At 43.6% G+C, this 13,245-nt stretch overlaps 1 protein-coding gene across 1 annotated transcript in view; it reads right to left on the bottom strand.

The window, feature by feature from the left end:
• Nucleotides 1-13,245, bottom strand: part of LOC125276910 (complement C3-like) — a 67,565-nt gene that overhangs the window by 6,722 nt on the left and 47,598 nt on the right. The window contains 5 exon segments of the mRNA XM_048204920.1: nt 4,301-4,406; nt 4,505-4,594; nt 9,637-9,722; nt 9,965-10,034; nt 10,154-10,213. Coding sequence (XP_048060877.1) covers nt 4,301-4,406; nt 4,505-4,594; nt 9,637-9,722; nt 9,965-10,034; nt 10,154-10,213 — 412 coding nt within the window.

Below are 13,245 nucleotides of genomic sequence, written 5' to 3'. Positions count from 1 at the left end.
TGGTCCTTGAAATACCCTTTCAGAGCTTGAAACACCACCAACATCTCTGGGCAATTTATGTGCCACGAGAGATGATGGTCCTGCCATAGACCTCGAGCCGAGCGATCACTCATGATCGCCCCCCAGCCCTTGAGGGATGCATCTGTCGTTAGCGTGACGCGTCGACCGAGAGCTCCCAACACAGGTCCTATGGATGAACACACTTCCTGAATGGTTGTTCGCTCGCCATTTCACTGATAATTAAGACAGACAACAATAAATAGGACAGACAAGTTCACACATAGTGCTTGCTGAAGACACAGAAGCTGAATGAGTGTGTTTTTTGGGTAGGCATTATAGTTCCTGGTCAGTGACGTCACCCGCCTATGATGTTCCGTCTCCCTATTGGGCAGATTTCATACGCGCTTCATGACGCAATCACGCAGAGGCGATCGCACAGCAATTGACACAGCGTGAGGGAACATCTTTAAAGTGCCCAATCTTCAAAGCAAACACTAATAATGCCAAACCACTAATAATGTGACATGGCCTCCTGGTTATCGCTGTCTCCAGCGACACAAGTTTGATTCCTTTGCCGATCCCATTCCCCTCTATCCACCCCACGTTTTCCTGTCAAAATCTCTACTGTCCTATCTAATAAAGGCACAAAAACATAACTTAAAAAAAAAAAAAAAACACTAACACTGTAAATCAAATAAATCATGATGTTTTAAAATATCAAGTATAAGTTTAAAATATCTTTTTCAGTTTATGCTGTAACAAATCTTCACTAAACATTATTTATTATTCATCTCAATAAGCTTTGTCTTGTTACTTTTGATAATAAACAGTATCAGTTTTCAAATTTTATCACCAATTTATATAATAATGCAGTTTTTCTTATGTGTTTGTGTGAGCACATGGCTTCTGTCATATTTGTTTGCTATTTGTCTTGTGCACATGGCTTTTTGTTTTAGTTTCTGTTTGCCATGCGGCCCTTCTGTCAGTCTCTCCCTGCACCCTTGTTACATTGTTGTTAGTTAATTTGCCCACTTGTTTTACAGCCTGTTTGACAGAAATAATGTTTAAATCATTATTTAGGAAAATTATTGGTATGTGTCAGCTCGCACTCATTACATGCATAAAAAAAAAAAAAAAGTATTCAAGCATGTTGATAAATAGATGCACTATATTGCATGTTCATGTTATTCTTAGTGATTGTTATTCGAATTGTATGTTTCAACAAATCTCTTATGAAAACACATTGGAAGCAACTTAAATGTTTGTTTAATGCTCAGTTTTTACTTTAATGTTAATTATTTTATCTAAAATTACAGTTCCTCTCAATCGATTTGACACATTTCTCCGAACTCGGATCACTATTCTCAAAATCAGTAATCTGAACACATTGTAACTGTCAGTTGTAACATTTTCCTTCATTTCACACAAATTACATATCACATGCAGCATTTTCACAAAAAACTGTACTTAAAATTTCCAGATTGTTTTCACAGAAGTTCATACAGCCAACCAAAACTTTAATATATCAGGCAAAAACAATTGCAGCTCTTTTTACTGATCCAAACACAACAAACAAAACTCTGTTATTTGTTAAAATCTCAGTTGCACTCAGTAGCCCCAAATAAATATCTGCTGAGTTAGTAATACACACAACCCCAGCAAATGCAAATTTCCTAAGTGTTTACACAGCTATCTCATTTACAAAAACTATATAAGGGGAAAAGAAAAAATAAACAAAACAAAAAAATAAAATAAAGAAGAAGAAGAATGAGAAAAGGAAGAGGTGTAAGAGTGAGATGTTTTGGAGAGGATAGAGGAAGGGTAATACTGTATGAAAGTAAATCAGTAGCAAAACTCGAGAGGTTGTTGATTTGAATGTGAGAACTTGAATGTGAGAAATTTACACTCACAGCCCTGATGTGAAAAGCTGAATGTTTCGATTTGCACACACAGACAACAATCAAAACATCAGTGTTACGAAGTTGTAGTTGCAGATTAATAGTTACAAATGTTGGGGTCGGGGGTTGAAGCAGTTTTATTGGTTGATGCCTGACCAATGAACAACGCCATCCAGTGCGACTTGGCATGCGGAAATAAATATTTGCATATGTATGAGACAATATTTTCATTAAAATATCATTAGTTTTAACAGGTTTTTATATTAAAGTAAAAGAGTAGTAAAGTTGTTTATTGGGTGGCTGCAACATGGATCACCAAAACGGCGCAATCTGCTCTATGTAATGATGTCATTGCGCACAAAACATCCCATTTCATTGGCTGACTCCAACCAATAAACGACTTTACTACTCTTTTACTGTAATATAAAACTCAGTTAAAGCTAATGATATTTTAATGAAAACAGGGATTTTATCACAGAACTAGCCAACACATTTAGTGTTGTCAGGCTTTTATTTGTGTTTAATGGATAAAACAATGGAGCTGCGAACTCTATGGCTGCTGTAAATTTTTCCCAAAACGTTTAGAGAAAAGCTTCAAATATTTAAGAGGCTTCATTTTTCCATTCCTACTCAATAGTTTTAGGCCTTTTTGCAAATGTTTAATTCGAATTTAGCTGTTTCGAATTAACCGTTTACTCATTTTGAGCCTGTTTTTTTTTTAATTAACCATCTGTAACATCATATCCAATCAGATTTCTTTTCACCCATATCCCCCACACCCACCATGCACGCACATACACACATTTGACTTTACAACACACACCTTTATTTATTCTCATTCTCTCTTGCTCTCATATGTAATGAGTTTACGCAGATAGATTTTAATAATAAATTTTTAAAAAATGTAAAAAAATCAATTAAACAAAAATAGCGCCCTCTCATGGTATACGCAGAGTGCATACACTGGCGTTGTTCATTGGTCAGGCATCGACCTATAAAACGGCTTCATCCCCACCCCACCCCCGTTCTGCTCTCTCACTTCTGCTTTCAAGTGCTCAAGTCAGTTTTGCAACAGGAATATTGCAAAAAGAGTAGCAAAAGTCAAAGCGCCAGGAATTGAACTTGTACTGCCAGATCTGAGCGGTTGTAAGCGCAGACTTAAAGCTGTACAGCGAAACTGAAGTGTAAACGTAAATATGTCTCACATTTGTGTCTGTCATTTTGTTTATGTGAATGCCATTTTACACATTTGTAACTAACAACTACAACTTTGTAACACGGGTGTTTTGATTGTTGTCTGTGTGTGCAAATCGAAACATTCAGCTTTTCACATCAGGGCTGTGAGTGTAAATTTCTCACATTCAAGTTCTAACATTCAAATCAGCAACCTCTCGAGTTTTGCTACTGATTTACCTTCATATTACTGAGAGGGAGAGGAACAGTGGAAGAGGTAGATGGTGTAGAAAGAGGAGATGGAGCAAGAAGAGTTGAGGATGTAGGATGAGGAGAAGAGGGAGGAGTAGAAGGTAGAGTGGAAGGCAATGGTATTTAATAGATGAAAATATATGAAGAGGGAAAGGGGAAAGAAATGTATGTACAGACACGTTTCAAATGAAATCAGAGTAAACCTAATTGCCCATGTCATAAATGATCGTCTTTCCTCAAGGGAAGCTGGCCAGAGAGTTCAGCCCAATATAAACATTGTACCACAGTAAATGTCCCTGAACAACAAGTGCTCCAATCCTCTGCTGGCGTGGTTTGACAAATTCATTGGCCAGATGTAAATGAGAGGCAAGATATATAAAGTTCATTGATTCAGTGATTACAGTACATTTATTTATTTACTCACTTATTTATTTATTTTTGCTAAAACTCATCATTATACAGGTAAACTTGCCATTAAAGAACTTTGAAGAACATGATTAAAGAACACAAAAACGTATTTTTTAATTCATGTATTTGTGTATCTACAGCTGAATTTGTTATCAGATCAACAGATAGTTTTGTAGTATTAATATTTATTTTTGATAAATGCATTATTAGAAAAAAAACAGCAGAGCTTCATTATGCAGTGAATACTGAATAAATGTTTTGCCAACATAAGAGTGTGTTTAGTTTGCAGTGTTAATTGTTTTGAGAGCAACTACATTCATTTGGAAAAGTGTCAAATCGATTGAGAAAAACTGTAAATAGAAATTGAATTTAGTTAATTCATAATGATATTTTAATAAAGTTATGTTTTAACCACATAAGTGATTTAAATAATGTATTAATTAGTTCAGTAATGTTTGAATGGTAAACTGATCACATAAATAACAGCAAGTTAGTATGAACTACCTCAGACAGCAAAATTAGGAAGTTACATAAAACAACGACAGTTTGAATTACATGTGTGCACGCACCTTTGTTGTAGTAATGGTAAACTGTTACAGTGGACGGCTGAAGAAACCCCACTTTAAATTTCTGATGCAGTCTGAATGAGATCATGTCTGCCTCAGTACTGGACACCTGTCCAGGACATTTAGACAAAGAAGAATATTACATATATTCAGCCTTTTTGGACATGATGTTAAACAAGTTTGAACTAAGGCTTGTTGTTTGGTTACCTTAAACAGGTGAATTATGAGGGATCTTCTGTCGCTCAAGTTGTCCACCACTTCGAAGTTGTTGATGTATTGATCCACTGAATTCATGAGCTATAAAGGCAACAGACTCATTATCACTTATCCTGTTTCCCTTTCGAAAGGGAACTTCTACTCTGCGCTGACTGCGCTGACTGCGCTAGGGGAACGTCCTCCGTGACCCGTGCTCGAAATGCCAAAAATCACCACACTCCAATCCTATTGGCCGGCGACAGCCTATCACGTCAAACGGCGCGAACCGTGACGTATAAAGGGAGTGCCTGGGGAAACAGCCGGCATCCTCTTGTCTTTTCGCGACTGCTTTTGCTCGTGCCTTTTTCACTCTGCCAAAGTTAGTATGTTTGCTAAATCGTTCAGGAAGTGTGCTGATCCTTGTCCCAGGTTTCTGACACCGGAGGCCACACACAACTTGTGCGTTTTCTGTCTGGGCGAGGAGCATGCACGGACAGTACTCGAGGGTGCTGCCTGTGCTAACTGTGAGCGTTTTCCTATGAGAACGCTCCGTTCTCGTTTGGCCCTCTTCTCGAGGGGAGAGGTGTCATCACCGCTGCCTGGTGGTTCCGGCCCCGCTCGTGCTGAGGCTCAGCGGCGATTGAAATCATGGGGCTCGCAGGTGGAGCTCACTGAGGAATTTGAGAGGGGTGTCAATCTTTCTCAAGCTGAAGCGGCTGACGAGGACGCGCTTCTGGCGGATGACAATGATGTTGTATCCTTAACATCCTCAGACCCAGGAGCGAGTGCTCTCTTGGCTCAAGGCCCCGGGGAGCAGGAGATGGCCGAGGTGGAAGAAGCGGGCGAGCCCGCGGCTCCCGCTAGGCCTCCCTGCGTGGCGTTTTCTGAGTTGCTGGAGGTTATGGAACGCGCCTCGAGCAGACTGCAGCTGCCCTGGGAGCGCGTGAGGAGGGAACCCGCTCGCAGCAGGTTAGACGATCGTTTTCTCTCTACTCATAACCCGGCAACTCCAGCGAGCCTTCCATTCCTTCCTGATCTTCATGCTGAGATCGAGAAGGCATGGAAGAACCCGTACTCGGCCCGAATCCATCAGCATCAGTATCAGCGAGCTGACTTCGCTGATGTTGAGGGATTGGGCCAGCATGGGTACGTGTCGATGCCTCCTGTGGAAGAGACGTTTGCAAACTATCTCGCTACAGGGAGTGCACCGACACTGAAAGCTCCGGCACTGCCATCCAAAGCGTTGAAGGTGACGTCACGTTTGAATGGCAGTGCTTACGCCGCTGCAGGTCAGGCTGGTGCGGCGTTGCACACTATGTCAGTGCTTCTGGCATATCAGGCTGATCTGCTTACGGATTTTGATCAGGGTCAAGGTCTTTCCGCTGAGGCGGTCGCGGAGTTGCGTCGGACCACGGATCTCGCTCTGAGGGCCACCAAACAAACTGCCGCCTCGATCGGTCGATCTATGGCGGGCATGGTGGCCACTGAGCGGCATCTGTGGCTTAACTGTGCGGACATCGGGGAGATGCCCCTGTTTCGCCCACTGAACTTTTTGGCACCTCCATGCAGGCGGTGGTTGAGAAGTTCAGGGAGGTGAAGACGCGTTCCGCGGCGTATAGATCTTGCATCCCGCTCAGATCCAGCTCTGGGCCCAGACAGCCGGGAGGTCCGGGCAGGCCCAGAGGGAAAGTGTCGCCGCTCGTGTGCCTCCTCCTCCTCGGAGTAAGTCGCAGAGACGGCGAGACGCTAGAAGGAAGAAGCAAGATCTGAGGGAGGTGATCGAGGAGCAATCGATCCCCTCTCTCGCGAGGGCTTTTTCTCATCCTCACTCTTCCTTCGCCTCCCGGTAGCGTTTTGTGACATCTATATGCTGCGGGCTTTACAGTCGGGCTGATGTAGTGGGCCTATGGTGAATATTTTTCTGACGGCCCGCCGTCTGGCTTGATAGTGAAAGTGCTTTTGGGCTTTGGAACTTTGGATTTTCCCCTCCGTGTGACGTATCGGGGAGGAATCTGCGTTCTACGAGCTGCAGGAGGTAAGCCAGGTCCATTTTTCATTCTTTATGTAGACCTTGCTTTGCCTGTATAGCTTCCCGTGCATATAGTTGTCATCTGTTCATGTTTTATGGGGTTATTTGGGCAAATAACTGTATGTTAGGCTGACTGTGACAGGCAGGCCCTTTATGGCCGCTTTGTTGTTTTAGCGTTGATGTAGTTTCTCGGCTGATACTGTGTATAGCTAGAACTAGCTTTCGCTATTGTCAGTTATGTGTTGGCCAGTTTTTCGGCCGCCTAATGCTGTCGCTCGCACTGCTTTCTCCGTGTGTTTAGGAATTTGTAGCCCGAGTGTAGCGCGGTCTACATACAGTCCTTAGCTAGCGGCTAGGCTAGAACTAGGTTAGGTGTATGTTTGTTTACATCCCCCTGTCATGACTATTCCCCTGTGGTTGTATAGTTCCTAGTTCTGGCCTCCTTCTGAGGAAGTTGCTGGCCGTATTTTTGCCCATATTTCCCCTTCATATGTTTATGCAGGCGTGTTATGTGAGAGTGTTTGTGCTGCCACAGGTTACACCTGTTCTCTATGATAGCAGGCTTTTCCGGCCTCTATTTATGAATACGGTGTTGTTGTTGTGCTCCCCGGTTAGGGTTTGTGTTCCACTGAGTGCATCACCTGTTGGATGGCACACTCAGTATGAGTGTTGGGAGTTTTGTTTACCCGACTTCTCACGGTCGTTCGCACCACAGCATCTGGGATTCGTTGCTGTTTTATTGTTGGCTATTTGTTTTTAGTCTCTCTGTATGCAGCTTGTTTGGATACAGCGCTGTTGGTTTACGATGCTCGTTACGCTCACGCTGTTTAGCATGTTTAACATTGCCTGCTGGAATGTATATGCCTAGACTCAGGTTGTGTAGCTAGTTCCCTTAAATTTGTCATTTTAGGTTATACTGGCCCTTCCTGGTAGCTAGGGCCCTGTCATGACCACAGGCTAGTGCCACATGGTTCTTTAAATAGCAGGCCTCTCCAGGCCTCTTTTATAGCTTCCTGTTGGCCCAGCTACGCTGGTCATGTACGGGCATCATTCCATGATGAGTCATACGTCACTCTGTTGTTGCCAGGTGTTTATGGAAGTTGTTGGCCCCCGTTGGGGCCTCCTTTCATGTTTTATCTAGCATGTTGGCACTGCTTGTATGGGTTTCTGTATGTCTCATACCCCTTGGGTGTTGTATTAACGCACTAGCTATTGCCGCGCATTTTTAAGGTTACAGGCCGTTTCAGGCCTTCCTTTGCTAGCATGTCGGAGTTTAGCTTGGTACTCCTCTCGCTGAGAGTAAAAGATGTTTTTACTGAGTATTTTGTGCGTTTATTCCCTTTAGCTCTAGTCGAGCTAAAATAGTTTCTCTGTCTATTTAACAGGTTCTATTTTTGCTCCTAGAAATTTAGTGGCCGCTGGCTGATGTCGCGTGTGACGGGTAGGCCGTAAAGGCCTCCTGTGGAGCATGCTGACCTTTGACAGCAAATAACACTGCCACGAGCTGATGCCACGTGCCTGCTGGGATTATAGGCCCACGGGGCCTTTCCTTAGCGCATGATGGCATATGTTGTACTCCTCTTGCTTAAAGAGTAGAAGGTACTTCACCGAGTGCACTGCTCGTTGGTTTGTGTTGGACGGGCTGTCTCGTGGGCACTTGCAGCTGTTATGTCTTGGTGTTTGCTCCACCTTGATATGCAATAGGGTGTGGCCCTACAGGCCATCCTGGGCTACCGCCGTCTGCATTCAGTTCTAGTTCTCTAGTGAACTCTGGTTATGTTGTAGGCCCTTTTCCCGGCCTCCATGACTATGTGCCCGCTTTACAGTCTGTCTGTTAGGTTGAGCTTTGTACTTCCCTTCGGGGTTAACTGCGTAATTGTGCTTAGCTCCCTAAGCTGGTATGGTTGTAGACTTCTATGAAGTCTCCCGTTAGACCGGCCCCCAGGCTGGTTTGTGCTCCCCTGGGTCAGGGGTCTTCAGCGCACAGCCTCCTCAGCACCTTGTTAACGGCTGAGTAGATCCTTGGATGAGTGGTTGTACTCCCCTCATACGAGGGTCCAGAGCGTTTAGCTGAGTTCCGCTCTCCAGGATGCCCATCTCTGCATGTGGGTTTGAGTTGCTTACTGCCCTTTCGCAGTCGCTCTTTCCTGCTCTCCTCTCTGGAGTTTGCGCTTGGAGATTCTGTATATCAGACAAGGTTGGCTAGGCCGGATTTAACTTCGCTGGATCTGGCTAGGCCTCCTTGGTGGCAGCGGGATGGATTTTTCCCCCCGAGTGACTGGCCGAGGTTCCTGTGGTTCCTTGGCCACATTCCCTTAAAGGGACCACCCCCCTCTCGGGCTGTTGGTTCCAGATGCTCGAGCAGCCTTGGTAGGCTTTTTTCGGAAGGCCTCTTTTAGGCTCAGCTTGGGCTGTTGGCCGTAGGGAATGCTGTCACTGACAGCCTTGGAGTTCTGCCACCGGTTTTTCCCTGGAACTGCCAGATGTGTGTCCAGACATTTGGACTGGCATTCTCCTCTAGCATGGCGGCGTGGGTATATCGTTCCCCTAGCGCAGTCAGCGCAGAGTAGAAGTTCCCTTTCGAAACGGAACGTCTCAGGTTACGTATGTAACCATGGTTCCCTGAGAACAGGGAACGAGACTCTGCGCTGACTGCGCTAGGGGAACGTCCTCCGTGACCCGTGCTCGAAATGCCAAAAATCACCACACTCCAATCCTATTGGCCGGCGACAGCCTATCACGTCAAACGGCGCGAACCGTGACGTATAAAGGGAGCGCCTGGGGAAACAGCCGGCATCTTCTTGTCTTTGAGCGACTGTAGCAGGCATCCCACAGCATGGCATGAAAGCGCAGAGTCTCGTTCCCTGTTCTCAGGGAACCATGGTTACATACGTAACCTGAGACGATTCTGTTTGTCAGCACAGCGAATCTGTGTGACCATTTTGAAGACAAGTAAAATCTGCTTCTAAATCACACAGATTCCTTTAAAAAAGTCTAGATTTTACCTGCCCACGAAAATTTGCAGAGAAACAGTAAATGTGAACACACCTTAATTCATACTTTTTTACTTGCATCTTAGTATCATTTATGATCTATCAGAAGTCTGTGGTCTCACCTGCTCCAAGTCTGAGTTGTCAGGCTCAAAGCTGGTGGGCAAGCCAATATCCAGAATCACCATGTTTGCCCTTTCTTCCAAGAGACCTGAGAAAAGTAAAGGCACAAGTGCAAAAATGTGAAATGTCTTGTCCTGCCAAGAGGCTGTGAAAAAAATGTAAGAGTCTCACCTCACTCTGATAGTAAGGTTGTAGGACTTTTCTACATCTGGCCGATGATTTTCTAAAATTGAACACAGACATTTGATTGGCATGTTTGATATTAATGTTTAAACCATATAAGAATTCTTAAAAGAGAGCCAAGACTGCACCAGTTTTAACGATAGAGACATTCAAGCTGGAAACTGTTACACAGGCTGTTCTTGCAGGAGTCAGGAAGTTGGTGGTACACCTTCACTACCTGGGATGCATAAAACCGGAAAGAAATTGATTTTTATACGTATTTTACAATTCAATACACTATTTACCATGTTGTGGGCTGGTATCTTGGTTACACTTTGTGCAAGTGCATTCATGTACCTCCAGAATTCCCTTGCCATTCCCTGTAGCCACCACTGTCAATTCCTTGTCAAAAGGTACCTGGAAGTAAGAAATAGAGCTATTATTTTTTTTTTAAAACCTAAACTGAGTTGTTTTTTGTTTGTTTTTGTAAGTTGTGTTGGTGCTTTTTCATTTTCCTTTAAAATTATGCTGACTGATGACAATACATACAGTAGGTAATAATTTACTTCACAAGTAAATTGGACACTGTAGATCAGGGGTGAATTGTCATCAAATTTGAAGCCTATACTGATGACTTATATCTTAAAACTGTGATTGCAGTACTTATTTTTCAAAAAGCCATCTCACCAGTCACATTAAAAGTGTTCTCTGTATTGAACAATGTTAATGTGTTTCTTTTTGATTTAGTTCCTCTGTCCAGTAGGGGTAGGAAAAAAATGCTGCTTGTATAGCAGTTTATACTATCCTCCAAAAATAACTTAACATACAGCCATTATTGTCAAATTAGCAGGCAACAAATAACAGGTGTATGTTGTTTAACCATGCAAAGCCACATGTTCTATTCATCATGTTCATGTTTGTGTCTGCTTGACAGGTCTGCTCATCTAGCCCCATGGGAAAAACATGAGGTCTCACCCGCTCACCTCAAGCCAGTTCCCTCCGCATACCCCTCCAGTGGATCCGTCAATTACTGTCCTCCGGAAATTCCCCAAGTCCTCAGTCCAGGGATAAAGATGGCCACCGCCACGCCCGAGCCCTTGGTCAAGATGGCCACCGCCATGCCTCAGTCCTCTCCCGAGAGTATGGAGGACCTGTGGCTGATTGACTTTTGGTCAGAGGTGACTCCCTTCCTCGTCCCGAGTCCAGAGGCGACTCCCTTCCTCGTTGAGAGCCTAGAGATGGCTCCAGTCCCTGAGTCTGCTCATGAGCCCGCTCAAGTCCCGGAGTCTGCTCAAGTCCCGGAGTCCGCTCCAAACTTGGCTCCAGCCCCTGACCAGCATCTAGTGACAGCTCCAGTCCCTGACCACTGCTACAGACTCTGCTCCAGCCTGCGAGCCTGCTCCAGAACCCGCCCCGGCTCAGAGACCCATAGCTCCTCTCGAGAATTTTTTTGGTGGGTGACATATACCCTTGGCCATAGTGGCCGAGGCCACAGAGGCCGCACCGCCATGGCGCTCTGAACCTCCTGATCTGCCAGGGTGCCCTGAACCTTGTGACCTTGTAACAGTCCATAGTTCTGTTCCTATGGGTTTAGAAGGTTGTAGTACCTCTCCTGGCCTCTAGGGGCCCTAAGTGCTCTGCTCCTCTACCTTAAATCCAGGTGAGGTAGTAGAGGAAGGGAGATCTGTTTTGTGAAAAGGAAGCATGGCTTTCTCTTCCAGTATTCCCAACACAGTAGAGTCCAGGGGTCTCATTTATAAAGCGTGCGTACGCACAAAACGGGGCTGGAAACGTGCGTACGCCAGTTCCCACGCAAAGGTTGTGATCTATAAAAACAAACTTGACGGGAGAATGTGCGCACCTTTAAGCAAACTTTGAGCCGTGCGTACGCACATTCTGGAGACAAAACTGATATGAATTGAGATAGTAGATGTGCTACTTTCGATCACTTTTCCAGTGACACGCTGCTTTAATGAAAGTGAGAAGCGCTGGGAGCACAATAATTCCTCTTTAAACTAAACTGCAGATGTTATGGCAAAATATGTTTTCGAGAATGACGATCAGTGATGCACACTTAACTTAGATATTATGGAAGACACTGCTGGATTCGGTGGTCGAACGGTCCGTTGTCCAGTTTGAATAGGTCCAATAATATCTTACTGTACAACCACAGCTGCAGGAGGTGTTGATGTCGTGTGAAGGATCTTCAAACAAATTACCATTTGAAGGATATAATTTGAGGAAAAAGGTAAGACTTGCATGTTTTCTTTTTAAAATACTTTGTCAGAGACGCGCCGAGACAGACAATTGTATTTACACTGCAATAAATATGTAGGCCAATCTGTTTCCACTAAAAATAGCCTATAAACTTCCTAAAAGATATGTTCACCTTATCAGCAAAACTGCATAAATTTGATTTGAATTGTTTAAAACTATTAAAATACTATCTGGCCAGTGGAAATGAATGAATCAACTCCATTCTAAAACCTTTATCTGAAGTATTTTATACAATTTTGTTTTTATGGATATTTGATATATTTATTCTAAAACATAAAGAGGATATTGGATGATCTTTATCAATATAATGTGTGACACAAATTGCATTTATAGTCCATATCTAATATTTTCCAATGTCTTGTACCTTTGACGGTGTTAACCGTGGCATCACGTGGATGGGAACGTGTATGGAAATATGCAGATGAGGTTATGCATAGTAAAACTAGGCGTCGTAAGCTCCATATATGATGATTTCAGGGAGGAGACGGGGTGGAGATGCACGTACGCACAATCTTCCGCTGACTGGGATTTATAAAGGGATTTGTGCGCGGGTTCTGGCGTACGCATGGTTTTATAAATCTGATTTTTTTTGTGCATACGCAGAATCTAGCTTTTGCACGTACGTACACTTTAAGTATGGATCCTACGCACAGTTTTATAAATGAGACCCCAGATTGAGAAACAATTGTTTCAAGCTCAATCATAAGGACTCTTTATATTTGGTAGTTAAATACTACTAATATGTACAACAATGATGTGAGGAGCATTTCCACTGGGGTCTACCACACAGAACCTTATAGTGGATCTTTTGGGATTATTCGCTACTCAAGGACTGAAGCGTTTGTGGGGAAGCACATGGTGAATGGTTAACAGGTTGGATTATTGTTTGAGGCTCACTGAACTATAAATCATCGTCATTATCATCCTCATCATTAAGTTCAACGGACATTCACCCAAGGACAGTTGGGAGTCTGGAAGGACAATGGACAGATAAGGGTTCTTCATTTCAAAATTCACTTTGTTTGCAGTGTTGATTGCCTTTATGCCTATTGTTGTTTTTGCCCATTCATATTGTTCAATAATAGTCTGGTATTACGCATTTATCTGTGTTGGTACAAACTTTATTTCATATTTTCGTTGATCATGATCGAACAGTATTTAAGGTGCTTATA

Source organism: Megalobrama amblycephala, linkage group LG1 (genome assembly GCF_018812025.1).
Source record: "Megalobrama amblycephala isolate DHTTF-2021 linkage group LG1, ASM1881202v1, whole genome shotgun sequence".
NCBI lineage: Eukaryota > Metazoa > Chordata > Actinopteri > Cypriniformes > Xenocyprididae > Megalobrama > Megalobrama amblycephala.
The sequence above is the reverse complement of the archived record's forward strand: the minus strand, read 5'-3'. Positions and strand labels throughout refer to the sequence as shown.